This window comes from Tamandua tetradactyla, chromosome 3 (genome assembly GCF_023851605.1).
Source record: "Tamandua tetradactyla isolate mTamTet1 chromosome 3, mTamTet1.pri, whole genome shotgun sequence".
Taxonomy (NCBI): Eukaryota; Metazoa; Chordata; class Mammalia; order Pilosa; family Myrmecophagidae; genus Tamandua; species Tamandua tetradactyla.
This window is the reverse complement of record NC_135329.1, coordinates 143021175-143042588: the sequence shown is the minus strand read 5'-3', so window position 1 is coordinate 143042588 and position 21414 is coordinate 143021175. Positions and strand designations below refer to the sequence as shown.

The window sequence follows — 21414 nt, the reverse complement described above, 5'->3', positions numbered from 1 at the left end:
TATGCATCTTAGTTTTTCTTAATTGAAAATCCTGCTGCACTGCAAATGAGAATAAAATGTTTACAGAGAGGTAAGAATAGGAGTAAGAGGACTAGAAATACTATTTTTGCAGAATTGCTCTAAATTTCTTGTATTTTATAATGGTGTTTTCAAAACTTTTCTCAATTAGGAAATCTGTCATTTTCCCCCCAAAGAAAATTAATTAAAAGGTTTAAATTGCTGGGGTTACAAAAGCTATTTATAGTTTTCAGTAAGGGGTTATACAAGAAAACAAAGATTTCAAGCTTTCTAATTTTTAAAAAGGAGTTTCTATGAACTGAGAATAAGTACCCAAAGAAAAAGAAAGCAGCAGTTTCAGAAGACTGCTGTTTGCATGTAAAAACAACAGATTAAAAAAAAAAAGAATTTTAATATTAATTTCAGAGTATAGCCTCTTATCCCTTAAAAAAGTTTTTGGTCACATGTTAAGAGCTCTATTTTTCCTAAAAAACAGCCAGCCAGAATTGAAATCCTGATTAATTTATGACAGCATTTTCTGAGTACATTTGTTAGAAAACTGATCGCATGGAAAATTAATACTGAGAACTATTCCTCAAAAAAGGAAATTCTATGATCAAAAAAATTAGTTTGGGAAAGATGGTTTTATAATCAGTATGCATATTAGTACATTAAAGGCTCAGAAAAGTAATTCTATAAATAAACTTGTCTGACCTTTAAATCTCAGCATGTCACAAACTTAATTTTCACAGCCCCTTGATTTCTCCCAATTCTGACAACTATATACCTGAAAAGTGTTCTAAAAAATATACACTGGAGCAGTGCTGGTCTGGGATGAGTTAACCCTATTTTTCTTTATAAGACTGATGGAGGAAACTCATAAGAATCTACTTTCAAAGAGCCATGTAACATAACAGCTGTCAAAAATAAATCTTTATTATTGTTTCACTATATTAAATGGAATATCTCTTAAATTCTAAGAGTGCTTAAACGAGTCTATATTTCTTACAAAACATTTAATCAGTTGTTAACTTATTTCTAGTTTTCAAGATTCAAAATGGTTTCTAAAGTTCAAAATATATTCATAGCATTAATATATGTAACTCCTTAAGAGAGAATTTATTTCATGAGGAAATATGATAATCAAAAGACATATTCACTACTTAATTCTTTTAAAGATTTAAGAATCACTGTGATATTTAGGTTATATTCCTTTATATAAGGTTAATCATAACCAGTTGTTCTAGGTTAAAAATGTTCTAGAAACAAAAATTCTAGAAATAAAACTCACCACTGGACATTCCCATAATAAAGCATCTTCTATTTTTTCTGATTTTGAACACTTTGGCATTTCATAAAGTGTTCTTGGCTCTGATGCAATGCTGGGAATAAAAAGGAAAATAAATGATTATTCTTTTTCATAACTAAGGCTGTATTTACCCAAGTTTGAGTGATTTTTTAAATATTTTTGTCTTTATGTTATTATTCACTTACCCATGCAGTGGAAAAAGGTTAGACACAAGGTTTTTATAATCACACAGTTGCACGATAAAATCTATATAGTTATATAATCAATATCACAGATCAAGGATTACAGTTCAACAATTTCAGATATTTCCTTCTAGCTATCTACTACACTAGAAACTAAAAAGAAATATCAATATAATGAGACAGTAATTACAATCATTTGCTAAATCCTAATTTCTTAATTACACAGATTTTAACTTTTATTATTGTGAAATATATATATATATAAAAAGCAATAAATTTCCAAGTACATTTTAACAAGTAGTTATAGAACAGATTTTAAAGTCTCATATTGTTTACAGTTTCATGATTTTTCATTTTTCTTCTAGCTGCTCTTAGAAGAAAAGATACCAAAAGAAGTATCACTATAATGATTCAGCAGGCAGACTCATTTGTCAAATCCTATCTTCTGTTATACTCTTCCTTCTCTTTTTTCTTCCTTTTTGTGAAAAATAGCATATATACAAGAGCGATTTAAAAAAAAATTTTTTATTGTTGTAACAAAAAAATTGCCATTTTAACCATTTTTAAGTGTACAATTTAGTGACATTAATTACGTTTACACTGTTGTGTTACTGTCACCACTCTCTATGACCAAAACTTTCTATCACCCAAAACAGAAACTACTTTACTCTTTAAGCAATTACTGCCTATTCCCTGGCCCCTCGCCCTAATCTTCTTTCTGCCCCTGTAAATGTTCTTATTCTAGATTTGTCATTAAAATGGAATCATACAGTATTTGTCCTTTTGTGTCTAGTTTATTTCTCTTAGCATGTCTTCAAGGTTCATCCACGTTGTAGCATGCATCAGCACTTTATTCCTTTTTATGGCTGAACACAACTCCATTGTAATGGGCATACCACATTTTCTTTACTCACTCATCAAAAATATTCATTCAATGGACATTTGGGTTGTTTTCATCTTTTGGTTATACTGTTATGAATCTTGGTGTGCAGGTATTTGTTTGAGTCCCTTGAGTGATTTTTTTCTACTCAGAGAATGAACACCAAACTATAATTTCCTATATTGCTTTTTTAGTAACTAAATGTTAACATTTTCTTAATCACCTGATTCATAATATACATTTACAAGGGAAAAAACTCATTTGGTAAATATGATAAAATTAAAGTAGTTTATAATACTATAAAACAATAAAAAATAACTATTATTAACTTTTTGGTTAATCTAGAAGGTTAATTTCCTTCTAATTTTTCTTTATGTACATGCACCTTTATTATTTCCTAAAAGCTGGATCTTAATGAATTCTGCCTTTATGCCTGAACATTCAATATGAATCTCTGTTGAAATCTGGAGTTAATAAACTGTTGTCCCACATTTTAGAATGAAAATTAGTAGATAAAAATTAAATACCTGTGCTGGTTTGAGCTATTATGCTCTATTAAGAAATGCCATGTTCTATTAATCCAGAAAATGTCATGTTCTATTAATCCATCCCTGTGGATGCAGACCTATTATGAGTGGGACCTTATGATTAGGTTGTTTCAACTGAGATGTGAAACACCCCAATTAAGGTGGGTCTTTATCCCTTTACTGGAGTCCTTTATGATAAAAGACAGAAAAGGCCAAGGGAGCCTTTCATTGATTCAAAAGTTTAAGCTAAATGTAATTTCACAAAATAAAAGCAATTTCATTTTTGATACTAATCTGTAGGTAAAACACCCTTGACAGCCTGTTTCTCCAGGACTATTTGCCATTAGATCACTAATGAATACCACTTCCTCTGGTTTAAATGTACTTTAAACTAAAGTAGGTACCTCCAAATTATAAAAAAAGTTATGAACTGGTCATTAAATAATATAAAGAATTATTGCTAATTTTCTAGTGTGATAATGACATTATAGTCATACAGGACAATGTCCAGGTTTCCACTTCTGGCATAACAGCATGAGAAACTCTGCAGACATACCCCTCAGTGAAACAAGCAAAAATTATGAAAGGAAAAACACTTAAAGTCTCTGGAAATGGTCCACAGAACTTATAGCAGATTAAGAAATAGTTATTCAAGAAAATCTATGAGAACTCAGTAAGAACAGTAAGAAGCTGTGCTGTCTGAATTAGGGTCTTCTCCCTTCATACCCTCTCCAGCTCCCAACTCAAATAAACAAGCAAATAAAAATAACAAGTCAGGGATCTGTGGGGGGCAGGGGAGATAGACACTGACAGAGTTACAACATATTATCTGAAGCATTTGATTTCCACCAACAAAAAATTACAAGATATGCAAAGCTACAGAAAAGTCTGACCCACACACAGGAAAAAAAGCAGGTAAAGAAACTATGTATGAAAGTAACCAGATGGATTAAAAAGACAAAGACATCAAAGTAGTCATTATAAATATGTTAAAAGAACTAAAGGACCGTGATTAAAGAAGTAAAGAAAGGTATGATGACAACACCTCATCACAGAGTATCAATAAAGAAACAAAAATTATTTTAAAAGAAACAAATGGAAATTTGTAAACTGAGAAATACAATAACCAAAATGAAAAACTCACTAGAGACTTACAATAGATATGAACAGGAAGAAAGAATTAACAAACTTGAAGATAGATCAAAAGTGATCATGCAATCCAAAGAAGAGAGGACAAAAAGAATTAAGAAAATGAGCAGAATTTCAGAGAAATGTGGGACACCATTAAGCACACCAACGTATCCATAACATTGTAATGAGTTATAGAAAAAGAGAAAGAGGAAAAAATATTCAAAGAAATAACGACAGAAACCTCTTCAAATAAATTGAAAATATTAACCTACAGATTCAGGAAGCTCAAAAAAACTCCAAGTAGGAAAAATGCAAAGAGACCCACAAACACACATTACAGTAAAAATGGTCAAAGACAAGGAGAAAATCTTGAAAGAGCATGAAAAAAAACCCAACTCATCCTTTACAAAGGAACCCCAATAAGATTAACCAGTTGATCGTTCATCAGAAACCATGGAAGCCAGAGACAATAGGATAATATATTCACAATGCCCACAGGACAAAAGCATCAACCAAGCATCCTATATCAATCAAAGCTATCTTTCAAAAATGAAGATGAAATAAAGACAATACCAAATCAACAGAAAAACAGAAAGAAATTATAACTAGCAAACCCACTTTACAAGAAACACTAAAGATCATTACTCAGTCTAAAGTGATTAACTCCAGACAGTAATTAGAACCCACACAGGGGGTGGGGCTTACATGTAGAGGTAACTAGGTAAATTATAAAGGACAGCAAATGTGTGTATTTCTTCTCTTAACTGATACAAAAAGCAACTGTGTTAAACTGTATGTGTAGAGTACATTGTTGGGCCCATAATATATGCAAATGTAATTGGTATATATCAGAAACATAAGGGAATGGGAGCAAGGTGTATTAGGGTGAAAAAAAGGACTCCAGATAATAATGAGCATACAAAGAAACAAATGAAGAGAATAACAAATGACAGATAAGGTTAATATAACAAAAGCTATAAATATTATAAATATATATTTGCTCTGCTTTATTTTCACAGCTTTTTTAAAAGACAAAAAATTATATAAAGTAATAATTATAACAATGTGTCACTAAGTTTGTAATATTTACAAATGTAATATGTATATCAATAACACCACAACAAGGAGGAAAGAGAATAGAGCCTTATGGGTGTAATCTCACTGAAATTAAATCAGTATAACTCTCAAGCTGATTGTGTTAAGATGTACATGGTAAGCTCTAGAGCAACCACTAAGGAAATAAGTAAAAATATATATAGTGAAATAAATCATTAAAGAAATTAAATGTTATATTAGAAAATATTCTCTTAAAGTAGTAAAATATGAACAGAAGGAAAAAAGGCATGAGACCTAAAAAACAAAAAATGACAGATGTAAATAGAAATATATAAGTAACAATACAAAATGTGATTGGTTAAACAATCAAAACACAGAGATTGTTAAACTGGATAAAAAAATAAGATCCAAAATTCATAGAGGACATACTTTAGATTCAAGATACAAACAGAACGAAAGTAAAAGGATGGAAAAAGATACATAAATAGTAAGCACAAGAAAGCTAGAGTAGATAAACTAATATGCAAAATATACTACCTGATTATAGCACAATAATGTCAGTACACTGAATGAAGCTGAATGTGAGAATGATAGAGGGAGAATGGCTGGGGGCACATATGAAACCAGAAGGAAAGATGGACAATAAAGACTGAGATTGTATAATTTAGGAATGCCTAGAGTGTACAATGATAGTGACTAAATGTACAAATTAAAAAATGTTTCTGTATGAGGAAGAACAAAGGAATGTCAATATTGCACGGTGTTGAATATAGATGGTCTGTGCTGGTTTGAAATGACCTATGTTCTCTAGAAAAGCCACGTTTTAATCCTAATCTCATTTTGTAAAGGCAACCATTTCTTCTAATCCCTATTCAGTATTGTACGTTTGAAACTGTAATCAGACCATCTCCCTAGAGATGTGATTTACTCAAGAGTGGTTGTTAAAATGGATTAGGTGATGACATGTCTCCACCCATATGGGTGGGTCTTGATTAGTTTACTGGAATCCTATAAAAGAGCAAACATTTTGGAGAATGGAGATTTTGGAGAGAGCAGAATGAAATAGCCACAAGAAGCAGAGTCCATCAGGCAGCAACCTTTGGATATGAAGAAGGAAAATGCCTCCTGGGAAGCTTCGTGAAGGGAAGCCAGGAGAGAAAGCTAGCAGATGACGCTGTGTTTTGCCATGTGCCCTTCCAGTTGAGAGAGAGACCCTGAACTTCATCGGCCTTCTTGAACCAAGATATCATTCCCTGGATGCCTTAGATTGGACATTTCTATAGACTTGTTTTTTTTTTTAACTAATTAAAAAAAAAATTAACAAACAAAACATTTAAATATCATTCCATTCTACATATACAATCAGTAATTCTTAATATCATCACATAGTTGCATATTCATCATTTCTTAGTACATTTGCATCAATTTAGAAAAAGAAATAAAAAGACAACAGAAAAAGAAATAAAATGATAATAGAGAAAAAAAACTATACGTACCATACCCCTTACCCCTCGCTTTCATTTACCACTATTTCAAACTGAATTTATTTTAACATTTGTTCCCCCTATTATTTATTTTTATTCCATATGTTCTACTCTTCTGTTGATATAGTAGCTAAAAGGAGCACCAGACATAAGGTTTTCACATTCACAGAGTCTCATTGTGAAAGCTATATCATTGTTCAATCATCATCAAGAAACATGGCTACTGGAACACAGCACTACATTTTAGGTAGTATTATGCTGTCCATTTCTGAGTTTTTGTATCCAGTCCTGTTGCACAGTCTGTATCCCTTCAGCTCCAATTACCCACTATCTTACCCTATTTCTATCTCCTGATGGTCTCTGTTACCAACGACATATTCCAAGTTTATTCACTAATGTCGGTTCATATCAGTGAGACCATAGAGTATTTGTCCTTTAGTTTTTGGCTAGTCTCACTCAGCATAATGTTCTCTAGGTCCATCCATGTTGTTACATACTTCATAAGTTTATTCTGTCTTAGAGCTGCATAATATTCCATCGTAGGTATACACCACAGTTTGTTTAGCCACTCGTCTGCTGATGGACATTTTGGCTGTTTCCATCTCCTTGCAATTGTAAATAATGCTGCTATAAACATTGGTGTGCAAATGTCCATTTGTATCTTTGCCCTTAAGTCCTCTGAGTAGATACCTAACAATGATATTGCTGGGTCATAAGGCAATTCTATATTCAGCTTTTTGAGGAACCGCCAAACTGCCTTCCACAGTGGTTGCACCATTTGACATTCCCATTATCAACAAAACAGAAAATGACAAGTGCTGGAGAGGATGTGGAGAAAGAGGCACACTTATTCACTGTTGGTGGGAATGTCAAATATAGACTTGTTTTAATTGGGACATTTTCTTGGCCTTAGAACTGTAAACTAGCAACTCATTAAATCCCCCCTTTAAAAAGCCATTCTGTTCCTGGTACATTGTATTCTGGCAGCTAGCAAACTAGAACAGATTTTGGTACTGGAGAGTGAGGTGCTGTTGCAGCTTGCAAATACCAAACATGTTGGAACGGCTTTTTAAATGGGTAAGAGGAAGATTCTGGAAGAGTTGTGAGAAGCTTGATAGAGAAGGCCTAGAATGCTTTGAAGAGACTGTTGGTAGAAATGTGGACTTTAAAGATACCTCCAACCATGCTTTAGACAGAAATGAGGCATGTGCTATTACAGATTAGAAGGAAGGTGATCCTTGTTTTAAAATAGCAGATAATCTGGCAAAATTGATGAGTGGTTTTGGCTGGAAGGCAGATTTTAAAAGCCATGAACTTGGATATTTAGCAGAAGAGATCTCCAAATTAAATGTCGAAAGTGAAGCCTGGTTTCTCCTCAAAGCTTACAGTGAAATGCGACAGGAAAGAGATAAGCTGAGAACTGAACCCTTGGGTTCAAAGAAACCTGAAATTGAAGTTCGGGAAAATTCTGGGGCTCCAGGAAGGGAGACTCCAGAGAACACTGCCCCACCAGTCAGCCATTTCAGAGAAAGCCAGGATTGGACATGGAGTTATCCAGGAAGGATTTGTGAAAACTCCTTATGTCTGATGGGCATGATCCAAGGCTGCTGCACAGAAAGCCAACGAGAGTGCTGTGGGACCTGTATAAACAGAGTCTCCGCCAGATGGGACTGGGGGATTCAGAGAAGGGACACACTGGAGGAAAAATAACTTCAGAGGCAAAATCTTGGCGGCTGAGGTCTGAAGTCAAGAAGCCTCAGGCCAGGAGAGTGGACCTGCCCAAACCCACGGAGAGGGTGAATTTGCTCCAAAGGCAGAGGATGGGCTTTCTACCTCTTTGCAGTGGAAGAGTCATGCCACCTCAGGCCTTCGAGAGGGTGAAGCACATTCCCTGGGGTTTGGGGAGAGCCTGGCTGCCACCACATGGAGGGGTTGAGCATGTGCCCCGGAGATGGCAGAGAGCCCGGATGTAGACCCCATCCTTGAAGAGGGTGGAGCCAAGAAAAAGGTGGTCTCCTCAATGTTCCCCACAGTTGTATTCGGAGAGAGGCAGGCCTCTGTGTAGGCCCTTGGAAAGGGTGGGACTGTCGCTTTCTAAAGCCCTGATGATAAATGACTCTCAGAGTTTGAAATCTTATGTACTTTGTCCTGAGGATTTTCGAAACTGTATGGGTCCAGTAACCCGTGTTCCTTCCTCCCTATGGAAATGTGTGTATGTACGCTATGAATGTTCCTTTGTATGTTGGCAGCAAATAACTTGTTCTGAATTTCACATGTCTAGAGCCAGAGGATAATTTTGCCTTAGAACAGACTATGCCTGTAACTAACCTTGATAGGAGTTCGTACTGTTTCTAACTTTGTATTTCATTTGTATTGCTACTGAAATGGTTTAAGGATTTCTGATACTGTTATGAAATTAATATATTTTGTATATGGGAAAAACATGTCTTTTTAGGATCCAGAGGGTGGAATGTGCTGGTTTGAAATGACGTACGTACCCTAGAAAAGCCATGTTTTAATCCTAATCCAATTTTGTAAAGGCAGCCGTTTCTTCTAATCCCTATTCAGTATTGTATGTCTGAAACTGTAATCAGACTATCTCCCTGGAGATGCGATTTAATCAAGAGTGGTTGTTAAAATGGATTAGGTGACGACATGTTCCACCCATTAGGGTGGGTCTTGATTAGTTTACCGGAATCCTGTAAAAGAGCAAACATTTTGGAGAATGAAGGAGATTTTGGAGAGAGGAGAACAACATAGTCATGAGAAGCAGAGTCCATCAGGCAGCAACCTTTGGAAACAAAGAAGGAAAACACCTCTCGGGGAGCTTCATGAAGGGAAGCCAGGAGAGAAAGCTAGCAGATGATGCTGTTTGCCGTGTGCCTTTCCAAATGAGAGAGAGACTCCAAACTTCATCAACCTTCTTAAACCAAGGCATCTTTCACTGGATGCCTTTAATTGGACATTTCCATAGACTTGTTTTAATTGGGACATTTTCTTGGCCTTAGAACTGTAAACTAGCAACTCATTAAATTTCACTTTTAAAAAGCCATTCCATTCCTGGTATAATGTATTCCAGCAGCTAGCAAACAGAACATGGTCATTCATACTTTAAAATGTCAATTTCTGTGTGAGAATAGCAAGAAATGTTTATTTGGTGCAAATTTATATTTTGACTACTGCATTTCCTAATTTAACTTATGGATAATTCAATTGAATACCATAAGTACATGGAACCCTGAATCGGGCAGGGGACTTTGTTGATTTGTCCAGGTTAGTGTGATGCCCCAATAAAACCCAGAGTGATTTCAACAGTGAATAAAGAAGTATTTACAAAGTCCCCTTCGGGGAATGGGGAGAAAGGGGGAAAAATTCAACTTTCCCATCTGGAGAATTCCTGATATTCTTGCAAGCAATGGGGACAACCAAATCAATAGGCTGAGTCCTCAATCTTGGGGTTTCCCCCTATGACACCTATCACTGCAAAGGATAGGCTAAGCCTACTTAAAATTAGGCCTAAGAGTCCCCTCCAGAGAATCTCTTTTGTTGCTCAGATGTGGCGTATCTCTTTCTCAGCCGACATAGCAAGCAAATTCACTGCTCTCCCCCTCTCTACATGGGACATGACTCCCAGGGGTATAAACCTCCGTAGCAACATGGGACAGAAATCCTAGGATGAGCTGGGACTCAGCATCGAGGGACTGAGAAAACCTTCTCGACCAAAAGGGGTGAGAGAGGAATGAGACAAAATAGTGTCAGTGGCTGAGAGATTTCAAAGAGTTGAGAGGTTATCCTGGAGGTTATTCTTACGCATTACATAGATATCCCTTTTTTAGTTTATGATGTATTAGAGTTGCTAGAGGGAAGTACCTGAAACTGTAGAGCTGTGTTCCAGTAGCCATGTTTCTTGAAGATGACTGTATAATGATATGGCTTTTGCAATGGGCTATGTGATTGTGAGAACCTTGTGTCTGATGTTCCTTTTAGCTACAGGATGGACAGATGAGTAAAAAATATGGATAAGAAATAAATAATAGAGAGAACAAAAGGTAAAATAAATTGAGTAGATTGAAATACTAGTGTCAATGAGAGGGAAGGGTAAGGGAAATGGCATGAACGAGTCTTTTCTTTTTTCTTTTCTATTTCTTTTGCTGGAGAGATGCAAATGTTCAAAAAAATAATCATGGTGATGAATACACAACTATGTGATGATACCATGAGCCAATATTATAACTGTGTCAAGAATGTTTGTATGTCTCTTGTTTACAATAAAAATATTTAAAATATATATATTTTGCAAAATAGTTTAAAACAAAATATATCACTAGAAATAAAAGTGACGTGCTATAATTCTATAACAATAAAAGGGTCAAGGTTGTATCAGGAAGATACAACAATTATAAACAGATATGTACCTAATAAAAGAGCATCAAACACATGAAGCAAAAAATGATAGAAATGGAGGGATAATCAGACAATTCAACAAGAGTAGTTTGAAACTTCAATATCTGATGTTAAATAATGGAAGAACAACCAGACAGAAGATCAAAAAGGAAATGGAAGACTTGAACAACACCAAAGGTCAACTAGACTTATTACATCTATAGAACATTCTACCCAATGATAGCAGAATATATAGTCTTCTGAAGTACATATGGAATATTCTCCGGGATAGGTCTTATATTGGTCATAAAAAAAAACTGCACCAAATTTTAAGGATAAAACTAATACAAAGTATGGTCTACAACCCAAATGGAATGAAACTAGAAATCAGTAACAGAAAGAAATTTGGGAAATACAAAAGTATGTGAACACTAAGCAACACACTCCTCACGAATGAGTCAAAGAAGAACACAAAAGAGAAATGAGAAAATATTTTGAAATGACTGAAAATTAAGCACTATATCTCAAAACTCAGGGGTTACAACTAAAGTAGTTTTGGTGGGAAATTTACTGCTGTACATGCCTATATTAAAAAAAAGAAGATCGCAAATCAATAACCTAACCTACCACCTTAAGACACTAGGAAAAGGAAGAGCAAACTAAACCTAAAGTAAGCAGAAGGAAGGAAATTATAAAGAATAAAGCAAATATCAATAATATCGAGAATAGAAAACAATACAGAAAATCAATGAAACCAAAACTTGGTTCTTTGAAAAGATCTTAAAGTAGTAAAGCATGAACAGAGGGAAAAAAGATATGAGACCTAGAAAACCTTTATGACCAAGAGAAAATGAAAGACTCAAATTACTAGACTTAGAAACGAAAGAAAAGATATAACTACAACCTTACAGAAATGAAAAGGATTGTAAAGGAATACTACGAACAATCATATAACAATAAATTAGACAACTTAGATGAAATGAAAAGATTACTAGAAAGCCAAAAACAACGGGAAAGGACACAAGAAGATGTAGACAATCTGAAGAGATCCATAACAAAAGAAAGAATTAGTGATTAAAAAACTACCTATGCCGGGAAACTCGACTGCATAATTTGTGATAGTGGGGACTGCGTGCGTGCTCTCCCCTGGTGTGTTCTGTATTCAAAGACAGATCTGTTCTGTTTCCCGTTTCAGGAGTTTCCTTTCTTTCCTGTCACTGTTTTATATGTGGCGTGTTATGTAGGAAAGAAGGTTTGTGCTGGTACTTGTTGTGGCAGTTTTTTTCTCTTATGTGTTTATCTTAAGAGGGCACGTCTGGCTCATCAGTTTGTTTTTTTATCTTTTAAGTTCTCCTTACTTGGGCTCCCCAGGGTTTTTTTTTTAAAAAAAAAAACTACCTATGCCCACATCAATATCAAAAAAAATCAATTTTATTTCTCCATACTTGGAAATGAACATCCAAAAATGAACTTTAGAAAACAATTCCATTTATAACAGCATCAAAAAGAATAAACTACTTAGGAATATTTAACAAAAGAAGTCCAAACTTTAAAACAAAACTACAATACATTGTTGAGAAAATTCAAAGAATATCCAAATATATGATGGAAAAGATTTTATGTTCCCGAATCAAAAGGTTTAATTGAGTTTCAAACACAAGCCGTCACCCTACGAAGCCCAAAGGCTTTCCACTTGGTGCTGGAGCTACTGAACCAGCAACCATTAAGCAGAAAATGTTGTGGGTTCATTTTGTGAGATATGGGGGGACACATGAATGATGGGGTACAGTTATTCTGAATTTATGGCACCAGCATGATTATGGAGGACTGTGATGTAAATCAGTATCAATATCAGATGAATTGAGATGGATGTTGAGTTTACTAAAGGCATGCTGCTAGGATCCTGGCCAAGGACTATGGTGTTACACTACCTCTCTCCACTCCTTCCAGCCACGCCTCATGTTGCAACAAAATGGCTTTAACAGTTCAAGACCTCAATACTTATATCACACTGTTCAGAGCAGGAGAAAGGGTCTCTTCCAAATACCTACTATGGAAACAAGAGAAAATTTCTCTCTCCCAGAAGGTCTTAGCAGATATCTCACATCTCATTGCTTTAATCTGATTACTGGATATTCCCTGAACGAACCACTGTGAACAGAGAATGGGTTTCTATGACTGCTCTAAGGCAATTAGGATTCCATTTGCAGCTGAAGTCGGCTCAGTCCTACCCAAAATGGCCATAGCGATTTCCTGAAGAACTGTATTAGAATGTGATGTGTGTGTGCTCCCTGAAAATTTCATTTTAATTTGTTTTTGTGATTGGCTTGGTGGTTTCTTTTGGAAACAACCAGTCTTAAACTCAGTTGATTTTACCATTAGGTTCAATTATCTTTAGGATTTATTTATCAATTATGTCCAAGTTTATTGGCTTCTTCTCTGGTGCATTTAATACACATCGACATATATTTTCTTCGAGGTATTTTATGGGTGAATTTTGCATAACCTAGTACTTTGTTTAGTTGAGTGTAGAATTTGTGTGGAATATGTTTTGGCATGATGTGAAGTGAGGATCAAGCAAGCATTTTGTGTGTGTGTGTGTATGTGGCCAAATTGTTTTAAGTTCTCTTCACCATTGTGGTACTGTAAAGCTCTATGTACTCAGAAAAACATGTTCATTAATTTAATCCATTCTTGTGGGTGTGGACCTATGGTAAGTAGGAACTTTTGATGAGACTACTTCAGTTAAGGTGTGACCCACCTCACTCAGGATAGATCTTAATCTTTTTTACTGGAATCCTTTATAAATGTAATGAAAAGAGACAGAGAGAGAAAGAAAGACAGCGAGCGAGTGAGAGAGGGAGAGAGCAATGAAACCGGAAGAGAGAGAAGAGACCAGCAGATGATGTGGCAAAGGAGCCATGGACCATCTACAACCAGTTTTTTGGAAGAAAGCTTCACCTTTATGATGCTTGATTTGGACATCTTCACAAACTCATAACTGTATGCTAATAAAGTATCATTGTTTAAGCTAAAAAAAAAAAAAAAAGGTTTAATTTGTCAATATGGCAATACATCCCAAACTGATCCTGATTCTACACAACCCCTATCACAATCCCAGCATGCTTTTTTGTCGAAACTGACGATCTGATTCTAAAATTCAAACTGGGAACTGCAAGGAACCACGAAGAGACAAAACAATACTGGAAAGAACAAAGTGGAAGGACTTCCACTTTCTGGTTTTAAAACTTTCTACAAGGCATTGATAATCAAGGAAATGTGGTACTGACATAAGCATAAACATGTGATCAACAGAACAGACCTATATGTCCAAAAATAAATGAATGCACATGTATATGGTCACTGATTTTTGACAAAGGTGCCAAGATCAGTCAATGGGAAAGAATAGTCTTTTCAACAAATGGTGCTGGGACAATGGATAGCCACATGCCAAAGAAGGAAACTGAACCCTTATCTCATACCATATACAAAAATTAATTCAAAATAGACCAAAAACCTAAACAAAAAGCTAGAACTAGACAAATCTTAGAAGAAAATAAAGGGGTAAATTACCATGATTTTGGATTTGGCAATAGAGTCTATTAGACTTCATCAAAACTTAATACTTTTGTGCTTCAAACAACACCATTAGGAAAGTAAAGAAAACCCACCCAATTGGAGAAAATATTTTCAAATCGTGTATCTGATAAGGGACTTGTATCTAGAATACATAAAGAACACAATAAATAATCCAACTAAAAACCAGGCAAAAGATCTGTGCAAACAATCACTCAAAGAAAATATAATAATGGTCGCCAGTAAGCACACAAAAAAGATGCTCAACATCATTAGTCACCAGGGAAATGCAAACCAAAACAACGAGCTATTATTTCACAACCAGTAGGATGGCTAGACTCAAAAAGTCAAATAATGTTAAGTGTGTTGGTGAGGATGTGGAGAAATCAGAACCCTTACACACTGATGATGGGAATATAAAATGGTGCAGCCACTTTGGAAATTAACATGGCAGTTCTACAAATGGTTAAACATGTAGTTACTGTATGACCTAGGTTAAAACATGTCCAAAATGTCAACACAAAAACTTGTACATGGAGCATTATTAATAGCCAAAAGATAGAAACAACTTAAATTTCATCAGCTGATGAGTGCATACGCAAAATGTGGTATATCTATACAATGTAGTATTATTCAACCATAAAAAGGAATATTGACATGCTAAAACCTGAGTGAACCCTGAAACACTAAGCTAAGTGAAAGAAGCCAGTTACAAAAGACCACATATATGATTCCATTAAAATGAAATGCTGAGAAAAGGCAAATATAAAGAGAAAGAAAATAGTCTAATGGTTGCATAGGGCTAAGGTTAATGGAGGTATGTATTAATTCCCCAACTGCTGAAACAAACACTATAGGTTTACTTAACAAGGGAATTCTTTAGGTGGTGGTTTCAAAGACTAGATGACAATCTTTGAGGCCCCTTGGCTTCTTCATCACATGACAATGCACAGAGCATCTTCTCCTTTCTCTTCTGGGTTCGACTGACATCCAGTTTCTGGCTGTTCCCTATGGATTCCTTTTCTGTATCCAATCCTTTATATTCAGTTTGGGGACACCTTAGCTAGTAACTTCAAAGATCCTATTTACAAACGGGTTCACATACACAGGACCAGGGATTGCAACCTGAGCACTGTCTCTTGTGAGGTACCTGACTCAATTTTCAAAAGGGTATTAAAATACTTACAGGGCATGTGACTTCTTTTTGAGATGAAAATGTTCTAAAATTTACTGTAGTGATGGTTGTATATATCTGTAAATATACTTAAAAATACTGAATTGTACACTTTAAATGGGTGAATTGTATGATGTGTGAATTATATCTCAATGAAACTGCTAAAAAAAATTGTCCATATTTTTGGGGGGTGCAAATTGAAGTATGGCAGGATGCTTGGAACGTGCTTAAAATTACTTTGCAAAGAGGTAAAAGAAAAGGTGGGGAGGGGTGGAGAAACATATAGATAAAACAAGTGTGGCAAAATCTTGACAGTTTTGTAATCTAAGTGATGGGTATATGGGGGTTCACTGTACTCTATTTTTAGCAGGTTTGAAAAGTTTCTCTTAAAGTAGATATTTCCAAAATAAATACAGAAATTCTTCTCCAAAGCAACATCTAATTATTTGTTACCTAGCTCTCCTGTGCTATTTTTTATTGGCAATGTATCATTTCTGCTATATTATAAGTAATTCTGCTTTAAACATAAATTTGCAATATAAAGCCCATATCTTGAAATTTAACAAGATTTTTAAATTACATTTTATCCCTCAGTCTTATTTTGGACCTATTTTTCCATTCTCTTCTATTTCACTAAACATTAATGTAGGCATGTGGATCTATAAAAATCATAGTTAAGATTGATAGTGAATTGAATCAAAGAAAAAATTTTCACCAAAGTTACCTGCTGACACAGCACCGATAATTGTCAAAATATATTCTTCCTCTCTCATAGGCAATAGGTGACTTGGAATGAGTTGTCCAAACATTCTTAAACTTAGTACTTTCCTGAAAAACACAATGAACTGTGATGTAGGAAAGGACTCATAAGCCTCTACTATGAACCAATTTTAAGTTGAATAAATATGCAGTTTACAAAGTAATTTCACGTAAATTATTTTCAATTCTTCCTCACTCTGCCCTCACACCTTGGTTTTGCTGGGACGATAACTTTCAAGACTGAAGGAAGACATAAGAAGCTTAAGTTAAAGCATGTGCCAGCACTATGAACAGCTATTTACTAATCCCCCAGGTCCAGGGCAAGTATCCCTCTCTCCACCACATGTGACCCTTTTAAAAGGAGGCTCCAGTGCCTACAAACTGCACTCCAAAGGAGGCGAACTCGCCAGACGCTCCGATGCCCCTCTTCCCGCTCCCGGTCGGCAGACGGTCACCTGGCACACAAGCCTCCGCAGGATGCCCAGGTTCGTCCTCTGCACCACGCCCGCGTCGCGAGCGAAGAAGCCCAGCGCTCGGCGGCTCAGTTGGAGGCACACGTTGGGCTTCCGGGTCCGGTCCATGGAGCCGCGCGCGGGGCTGGAGGGGGCGCGTCTCTTACTCCCACGCGGGGCAGTGGCGGCTATCCCCGGGCCTAGGGAAAGCTGACCCGAGGAGCCGGAATGGGAGTGCACGGCAGCCGGGCGAGGAAATGCACAGCTGGCGCCGCCCCCACGTCTGCAGCCCGGCGGCCTCCGGAAAGCAAAGAGCGAAAGAAAAGGCACCCCCTTCCTGGTTGCCCCTCCGGCGGCTTCAAACCCTGGTCAGCTTCAGACCTGGCTGCGGACAACGCGATGCCCTGCGTCCAGTTCGGGAGCCGCACCCTCACCGGGAAATGTAGTTCCCACTGCCCTCTGTAGGAGCCTAGCTTCTTCCCGAAACTACAATTCCCACCAGGCGGCAGGGAGCGGGTCTCTCCCCGGCTCCGCCCCCAATCCGCCTCTAGGCCTCTTAACCCCGCCTCCTCCGGCTGGGCGGAGGCTGCGCTGTAGCGCTGGCCGATTCTCTTTTCCGGGTCGGCACGAGGGGCTCGGACTCCAGGTTTAAGGGCACAGTCCTAGGGCTACTTGGTTCACATTACCTGTGCGCGCTGTAGTCTCAGCGGTTTGCTCCTCCCCGCCCCGGTCCCTCCTCACGACTCTCATCCCCAGAGCCTCACTCAGGGAGATCGTGGCCAGGCGACGGGAGGGGCGCTGTGTCCAGTGCGACTCCCAGATTGCGCCCTGTGCTAAAGGTACGCTCTGCGTCTTTCCCTTCAGCCACGCTTGGAACAATGTGGGTCAAGTTGACGGTTATACATTTTGAGTTCATAAACATTTAGCTTTTATATTGAGTTACTGGTGGAAAAGGCTGGCTTTCCCACCACGCTGGTATTGAATTTCTCTATCAGAGCTCCTCCTCCCCTACCATCTTCCTCACTCCCTTGCCTCTCTGTGACCTGCTGCGACACAGGCTGGTTTTGGGATAATCACTGCATTTTCCTTTCTTTCGCCTCCATTTTTTGCCTATAGGGAATTAAAATACAAAATGCTTACATTCTTATTGTATTGTCTGAGATATTCCACTTTGATTCCGCTAAGGAAAAGAAAGCTTATACCATGTTAACCAGCCCTGCCTGTGGATTTTCAGCGCGCTAAATTTTCAGTCATCTGGCCCCAGATGTGGCCATTGCTTTGCTGTCAGCCCCTGGAGGGTGGTGTCTTCGAGTCTCCCACGTGGACTTGGCATGTTACCTCTAGTTCATAGTGATACCGGACAAAAGCGGTAGATTCTCAATCAGTGTGCTGCAATGGCCAATTCCGGAGACACCTGGGGTTTCAAAGAGAGAAAGTTTGTTACCTGGCCCAAGTAGCATAACTGATAGCCTATCAGCCTAAACTTCTGTCTGCTGGAGCCTAGGGGGTTTAAGGTTTTTATGGATAATAGCAAGGGGAGGAAGTCTTTACAGTTCCAGTAGCAAATGTAAGCAGAAAGTAGGAGAGACAGAGTTAGCTCAATAGCAGATATTAAGCAAAAACAATTTACAAATGCAAAAGAGTGAAACTTGTGCTGGACCCAGTTAATGATCAGTTTTGAGCTGATTCAAGTTCCTCCATTAGAATTAGGGTGTTTGCCCTTACAACTTACTTTGAGAAAAAAGGGCAGATAAGGGGAGTATATAAACACAAAGGCACACAAGATAAGGGCTTTTATGATCATTATCAGATATTAGGGCAGTTCAGAGATTTCATGTATTTCCTTTTCTCTAATATACGAAAAAGAAAAGGAATATTTATGAATGATTCAGTAGTCATATTACTTGTTAAATCTTAATTTCTTGGTTACAATTGTGCTCAATGAAAGTTTAAGTGATGGCATCCGACCAGCAGAACAAAAAGTACAGTGCTGGGTGAGTGCTTTGCGTCACAATTTAAGTGTTCAGGAAAAATTTGTCACATCTCTTTTTAACTTTGCTGAATTTCCTTCTGGGCCTGCTTTTTGCTGAATTTTCATGACTTATTTACAATGTACTGTAGAGCGATTTGTGTATTTTTAGAGAGTGCTAGAATAGTTGATTTGGTAATTTATGAATGCAGCTGTCACTGAGAAAACTGGTACCCAGAAAAGCTAACTGGATTGTCTTTGGTTGAAATGAAATTCAAATCACTACTAAATTGAAGTCATCATCTGTCACTTTTCTCCTTTCCTCTGCCCCCTCTTGTTTGTGTTCCTGTAGTTTTTATTGCACAACCCTGTCACCCAAAGGAGAGTCCTCCTAGAGGCCCTCCTTTCCCTCACCTACAATCAAGTCTTTTTGGTTCTCTTAAGGATGGCATCTTCATTTCACTTGAGTGGTTTTGGGCCTCACCATTTTATCAAATTATTATATTAGTATCTTCCTAACTATTCTTTCTACCTTACTTGGGTACTTTCAATTCTGAGCTCTCCCCCTCTCTCCCTACTGCTGGCAGAGTGATTATTTTTTAGAACACATATTTGTCATTTTCCTATTAAAATTTTTCACTGGTTCCTAATCATCCACAATAATACTGAATATTATTTCTGAAACCTAAGTAGGTACCCAGGATCCTCCTTGTTAACTTAAAATATTTTCATTATGTTAAATATATGCAAATATAAAACTAGGTACAGATCCCTTAAATCCAAACATTTAGAAAAAAACTATTAAACCAATAAAATTCAAATGAATACTTATTCATTATGACCAATGAGACTATTTGCTTGACCTAAAGTACTTAAAAAGTGAATGTATACTCCTCTATGTCAAGAGATCATATATATCATACATCCATGTGATGATATTAAGAATTACTGATTGTGTATGTAGAATGGAATAATTTCTAAATGTTGTGTTAATTTTTTTAATTAATAAAAAAAAAAGAGATCAAATATACCCTTACCTCTTTTCTCTATTTAAACCACTGCAGAATTTTCCTTTTTTCGATGTGTCATGTCATCATTAGAACTTCACTTGACATATCCAGACTATTACTGCATATAATAGTGTATGGTACCACTTGCTTGCCACGTGTAAACAAGCAAATATGTGAACTGAAATCTTTTGGTGGTACTCAATTATAAGATTGCTATCCACATGGTCCAGAGTACCTTTTAGTTTAAAATTTTTTTTAGATTTTTATCAGTTTGAAAATAATTTTAAAATTCTCCTAGAGAAATGTCATAGCCTCAAGGAACCATGTATGAATCCTTGGTAGACTCGGTTTTGAGAAATGGTGTGCTATCCAACAAAATCTGAATCCCTCAGGAATCTTCTGCATCCAGCCCCCATTTTCAGCCTCTTTACCTTGGCCATCTCACTGTTTGCTTTTGTGGTGCTGACATGTTTGTCCACTTTCTCAAGCCGATGTATTTTTACATTTGAAATTTCCTTTGTCTGGAGCTCCCTTCCTCTCCTTCTTTTACCTACTGTCTAGCTGTAGGATTCATCCCAGGTGTCACAGCTCCACTTGGAAACAGTTCCTGACACTTCCATCTTAGTAAGTAGCTTTCCTCTTCTCCCATGTGACTCTGCATACATTGGTTGTGGCACTATTTTAGTATTATCATTTGTGTCCCCAACTAGTCTAGACAGAAACTGAGTAATAATATAATTTTGCATCCTCAGTACGCTACTTCAAATGTGGTTAATGCACATCTTTGTTGAGTGAATAAATGAACTACTCTAAAAATAATTTATTTGTATAGAATCTATTAGCAGCTAAGCACCTTTAGCTTAGGTGCAGATTTAGTCTCCCTTATTCTTTTAAATCAATAGGAAACCACAATATTAATATGAAGAAATAATGCTAAAATTTTAAATTCCCAACAATGCTATGCATAAAGTAGATGATTTCCATTTGTTGAAGTAAAATGGCTTAAATCGGTATCTCCAGTGCCAGCTTAGGATTTGGAAGTTAATTCTCATAGTTTGGAACACAGAATAAACATTGATTCTTTTTAGTATTATTCATTTCTGTGTCCATGTGAATGTTTACCGAATATGTAACCATCCTAGTCACAATATTTTTAAAGAAAAGGAAGAGGAAATATGAGTTCAGAAGTAATAAAATACTTTTTCTTTATATACTTTGTTTAAAGAAACATAATGTATCTGAATAAATATAAAAATACTCAGGTTCTTAAACGCAAATATTTGTTCAGTGATATTAAAAGAATTGGAACCAAAGTTATCAGTATTCACCTACAATGTGCTGGGAACTGTTTTGGCATAGGGTATATAGCAGTGAACAGGACAGACAAGGTTCCTGTGTGTGTGGAGGGAGATAGGCAATAAAGTAGATTTTTAAAAAAGAAGACTTTCTGGTAGTGATAAGTGTTATGAAGAAAATAAATCTGTGATGTGCTAGAAAGTGGTTGGGGGCCCTGCTTTATTTAAGC

The 21414-nt window shown here is 36.6% G+C and overlaps 1 protein-coding gene across 4 annotated transcripts in view; it reads right to left on the bottom strand.

The window, feature by feature from the left end:
• DCAF17 (DDB1 and CUL4 associated factor 17) overlaps positions 1-17472 on the bottom strand; it is an 83008-nt gene extending 65536 nt beyond the window's left edge. For 3 of the 4 annotated variants that reach the window (XM_077154119.1, XM_077154122.1, XM_077154120.1), the window contains exons 1-3: positions 16914-17472; positions 16424-16527; positions 1289-1379 (exon numbers count right to left, since the gene is read on the bottom strand). In XM_077154119.1, coding sequence (XP_077010234.1) covers positions 1289-1379; positions 16424-16527; positions 16914-17039 — 321 coding nt within the window. In that variant the 5' untranslated portion in view covers positions 17040-17472. The remainder of the gene's footprint in view (positions 1-1288; positions 1380-16423; positions 16528-16913) is intronic. The other variant, XM_077154121.1, reaches the window with a different exon arrangement.
• Positions 17473-21414: the final 3942 nt, after the last annotated feature.